At 43.1% G+C, this 5,000-nt stretch overlaps 2 protein-coding genes across 2 annotated transcripts in view; one reads left to right on the top strand and one right to left on the bottom strand.

Moving 5' to 3' along the window:
• Nucleotides 1-3,951, top strand: part of LOC311341565 (latent-transforming growth factor beta-binding protein 4-like) — a 20,810-nt gene extending 16,859 nt beyond the window's left edge. Inside the window, exons 28-32 of the mRNA XM_084466388.1 lie at nt 19-174; nt 835-982; nt 1,075-1,370; nt 1,465-1,617; nt 1,718-3,951. Coding sequence (XP_084322514.1) covers nt 19-174; nt 835-982; nt 1,075-1,370; nt 1,465-1,617; nt 1,718-1,857 — 893 coding nt within the window. The 3' untranslated portion in view covers nt 1,858-3,951. The remainder of the gene's footprint in view (nt 1-18; nt 175-834; nt 983-1,074; nt 1,371-1,464; nt 1,618-1,717) is intronic.
• Nucleotides 3,952-4,088: 137 nt separating this feature from the next.
• Nucleotides 4,089-5,000, bottom strand: part of LOC311341564 (SH3KBP1-binding protein 1-like) — a gene marked incomplete at its 3' end in the record, with an annotated part of 5,635 nt that continues 4,723 nt past the window's right edge. The window contains 1 exon segment of the mRNA XM_084466387.1: nt 4,089-4,108. Within this exon segment, the coding sequence (XP_084322513.1) occupies nt 4,089-4,108 (20 nt within the window).

Genomic DNA, 5,000 nt, shown 5'->3' with positions numbered 1-5,000 from the left:
CCCCTCCATTTCTACCAGACGACTATGCTAACCTCTGTAGCTCGGTTCTGCCATTCCCTGGAGAGAGTTTTCCGTTCGGAGGAGAGCCCAGTCGGAGGCTGGGTCCGGGAGCGGGTCCGGGAGGGTCTGCAGGGAGGGGGAGAGGGGCAGGAGCAGGAGGAGGAGGAGGAGCAGGTAGGTCTTCTCATGGTTATGATTCTCAACTGAGTGTGTCTGAGTGTTAGAAAGTGCAGTTTGTAGCTTTTTATCAAACTGGATTTGCTGCTAATATCCATTCAGACAGATGTCTCTGCACAACTCGTGCCTCTCAGACTGGAGTTACATGACTCACAAATAGATGGTATTTCCAACAAATGACACTTAAATAATAGCTGTTAAATATTACCTAATGCCCCTTCAATAATACTAGTGAATATAAATAATAAATAATACATCTTAAATCGTAGCTACAACACCTTTAATAATAGTTGACATATATATATAATAGCTCTTAAATCTTACCTTAAGCCTCTTCAATAATAGGCCTACTAGTAAATATACAGTATATATAATCATGTATATATATATATATATATATATATATATATATATATATTCATTCTTACCTACAGTACCTTTAATAATTCTAGGATCTATATATTCAGTCTCACCTACAGTACATTTAATAATTATAGTATGTATATATATTCAGTCTCACCTACAGTACCTTTAATAATTATAGCATGTATATATATTCAGTCTCACCTACAGTACCTTTAATAATTATAGCATGTATATATATTCAGTCTCACCTACAACACATAACTTCAACGACACTGTTCAACGTGTTTCCAGCACCTCCCTACGGCGCCCCCTACGGAGCAGACTCCTTCGTGGCCGGGGGTCCGCCCTACGGAGGAGCAGGAGGTTACGATGACTACCCCCCAGCAGGGGGTTCGAGAACACCCGGAACCTACGGCCTACCTGACGGAACAGGACGCAGGTGCACACGTACACACGTACACATATACAGACACAAACGTACACGTACACACAAACACAATGAGGTTAACTTATGTTGTGTGATATTTTTAGTTACTATGACGAAGGAGACTCCCACCCCCCCTCCTTCGGGCTGGCCCCCGACCCCCGCTCAGAGACATCCTTCGGGGCACGCCCCCCTCCCTCACTGCCCGAGGGCCGGCCCCTCAGCCTTGCCCCCCTCCCCAGGGGCGGGGCCTACAGGCCCAGGGGCGGGGCATATGTTCCCGGGGCCGGGGGCTACGTCCAGGAGGGGGAGAATGTAGAGGAGGAGGAGGAGCCCTGGCGACCGAGGCCACCGTTTCCTGGCTTTGCAGGAAGGGGCGGGACTCCGCAGAGGCTATATGACAGTGAGTTTCCCTGACACTGGACGACCGCCTTCAGCAAGCGCTGGTTATTTATTACCTGAGGGCGAGAGACTATAACTCTCCCTCTCTTTCCCAGGGCGTCATGACTCCTTCACAGGGCAGAGTAGCGCAGAGGATTGTGGGATACTGGACGGCTGCGAGAATGGCAGGTGTATCCGCGTGGAGGAGGGCTACACCTGCGACTGTTACCATGGATACCAGCTGGACATGGCCTCGATGAACTGCAGAGGTCATGAATAACCTTACCTCACAATGCACCTTTTTGCTCCACACCATAAACCTCCTTCTTTGTCCAGCAACAACCTTACCCAGAATGCATCTCCCTGCAGATATCGACGAGTGTGAGGAAGGTGGCCTGGAGTCAGAGTGCGTGAACGCCCGCTGCGTCAACACCGACGGATCGTTCCGCTGCGTCTGCTGGAGAGGTTACATCATGTCCCAGGGACCCCATCACTGCACCGCAGCCTAAACCACCAGACTAGACCAGACTAGACCATCGTACCCGACATGACCCCTGGACCAGACCAGACCCAACAGGACTAGAAACGAATGGTATCCCTGAGACTTCATGTGGACGTCATGCTTGCTCAGCATTTCTGGTCGCTAAGCGAGCAGGGGGTAAAACTATTTGTACTTGTTATGCCAAGCCCCCACCACAGGACTTAAATATTCAAACCAAATCCCATCCCAGGAGAGCAGCTCTCATCTAACGACACATCTAATATCCCACCAGACAGAAAATACGAAGGAGAAATACCCAGGGCTTCACATCACAACACTTTGACAGGACTAAAACACCAGGGTCTGAATCTTTGCATACATTTGCCAAGGAGTCTTGCTTCAATAGAGCGACATATAGTCAGACATACACTGCCATACATTAATAGGTTGGATCTTATCCATCTTTATTTTTTAAAGAGCAAGTGAACCAACCGTTTTTTTTTTTACTACTGTCACTGTACAGTACAACAGTGAAACAGTGGGTTCACTTACACTTTAAGTAAATAGACTGAGTCAGGTTACTCTCCAAAGTGAATATCCTGTCCTTGCATCTCAAATGACATCGATTACACATCATATTCTCATTAGGCATGGGCGATTAGCGAACGATTCGGTCGGAACGAACGAATCCTGAAGGTGAACGACGAGAACTGATTCCCAAAACAAGAGAACTGATTATTTTCTTCTTTTTTTTTTTTTTTACATAAAACACACAAATATCACGTAAATAAAAGATACAAACGAACAGAACTTTGTTTCCCTTCGACTTTATATTAATTTAGTCTAAAACTTTCTCGTCGTGGTTGAGGCCGCTTGGGCTATTCTTCTTAAAACCACACACGTAATGCTCGAGTGGCGTCGTAGGCTAATGCTAGAAATTTGCTTTTTTCCTGGCATCGTCACCGTCTGAGACCTTCTGGTGTTTTAAAAGGATCCATTTGCGGGCGTACCTCATATTTAAAAGCAAAGTGGTGAGGCCAGACACCTGAGATTCCCCGCCAAATGACATTCCCGTAACAGACCATATGACTTAATGAACTGAACAAACTGAACAAACGAATCAAACGAACAATTTGTGATAGTGAAGCGAACTGAAAGAACTAATTCCCGGAAAATGATCGTTTTGCCCATGCCTAATTCTCATCAAAGAACATGGGGTAGGTTATTCATTGAATCACAATGACTGTTGTCCATGGAGCTGCGCTCTACTTGGGAGTCTAAACAGCCAAATCAAATCAGCTGCTTCCATCCCAGACATTGTACGATTGCGACAAAATCCAAATAGTTACGACTATTGAACACCATTTGGTCACCTTTGACCCCCACAGATTAGAGGACCCTGAACAGGTCCAGCCTGGTGGACCACTGCTGACGGACCACGAATTTGTTTCAGATTTTTAACAGAAAATGTTTGGGCTGGAAAATTTGTTTGGAAGTTTTTGACATCAGAATCTGGGCAATAAAACCTGTAGTGTGAGCTTGGCATTCACATCATAAAAGTCCAAAATAAATAAGTAACATTGAAAAAGTGTAATCCTTGAAATGCATATAGTGAGCTGATTATAAGCACACACGGTTAGCACATACAATTAGCCTGCAGTTTGTATAGCTATCCCACGGTTAGCCCATAGTTAACACAGTTAGCATATATTACATTGAGTTAAACTACAGTTCGCTCAAGGTAAGTACATAGTTAGCACAGTTGGCATAGTGACAGCGTTATAAGCTATTGAAAAAAGTATATTATATTGACCAGGGATGAATGTTATTTTTTTCTTTCTTTTTTTACTGTAACTGATGTCACGTTTATTTTAATGACAAATATAATCAATGGTCATCGCTGTATTGTTGCCTAAGGGGTTGGAGATACTCTTAATACCAATGTACATAATCGTTCACTTGTTGTTAGGTGGTAAGTTGCAGTTTAGTGGTGTTTCAAAAATGATGTTTGTATGAATTGAACTAACTTTAATGTTAAAGCTTTACTTTACCCTGTGATGTCTGTGGTCCAAACCCAACACATCACATCCACCCCTGTCTCTTGTTCAGCACAACTGAAGTATATGCACACTTGATTAAATAATGTAATGTCGAGTACCTCCCTCCCAAGGCTTTTGATTGGTTCAGACGTTGTCAATTATTACATATAGAAACCTCTGCATTCGATCGTGGCCGGTTTTAAAACAGGAAATGGTTCTCTTACCTCAGCAGGCGCTTTCCTGTTATATCCCATCGTGAGTCACGAGGACATAACCTCACAGGTATTCTTTGATCGCCTGCGGTTAGGTGTCCACGTTGAGGTGTTACGTTACCATTGTGAACGCTACTGTGGTCAAGATTGGTAACACATGGTAACCAGGTAACATCGCCTGGGTTTCCATTACCATGGGAAACCAGTTAATTATCCATTGTAAAACTACCCATGGTGACCTCAGCAACATTAACCGCATTAACCGCATTAACATTACCATACAGTGACATACCAAAAGGAACATTAATACATTAATACAATAAACAGTTACATTAATATGGTGACATTACAACATTGTTATGTCAATATAAACATTCCTAAGATATCAAATGGATACCACCATAGTAACATTACACTTGTGAAACTTTTAGCAAAGTAACATTACTACAGTAGCATTACCATGGTAACATGGCCCTTGCTCAGCAACAGTAACACAGCTGAAAAATATGTGTGCAAATATAATTCGTCAATATTATTTTAGTTATCGAACACGTTCTAATATATCTGATACCTTGCAGATGAAAAGCATTGTCGGTTCTGTATCTGATGGACAAGACTCAAGTTTTAAGCAGTTAGTTGTTTAATTTTTCATACAAATAGATTAGAAAAGCAGTTTTATAAACCAACCAGAGCTACCAGCTCACAATGACACAATCTGGCAAACAACTAATTCAGATCATCCTCATCTTCATCACCACCACCTTCTTCATCATCATCATAAACGCTATCATCCTCACAACGTGCATCAACAGATAAAATACAAAGATATAAAAATAAGAAATGTTTGGCTAGTCGTTGCCTTGGAGAGGACCAGTCCATTGCTCCTCGGGTCAGAACCTAGGCCAATCATGAGCTTGAAA

Source organism: Micromesistius poutassou, assembly GCF_964030765.1.
Source record: "Micromesistius poutassou genome assembly, chromosome: 4".
Classification (NCBI taxonomy): Eukaryota; Metazoa; Chordata; class Actinopteri; order Gadiformes; family Gadidae; genus Micromesistius; species Micromesistius poutassou.
Note: the sequence above shows the minus strand (reverse complement) of the source record. Positions and strands in the feature narration are given on the sequence as shown.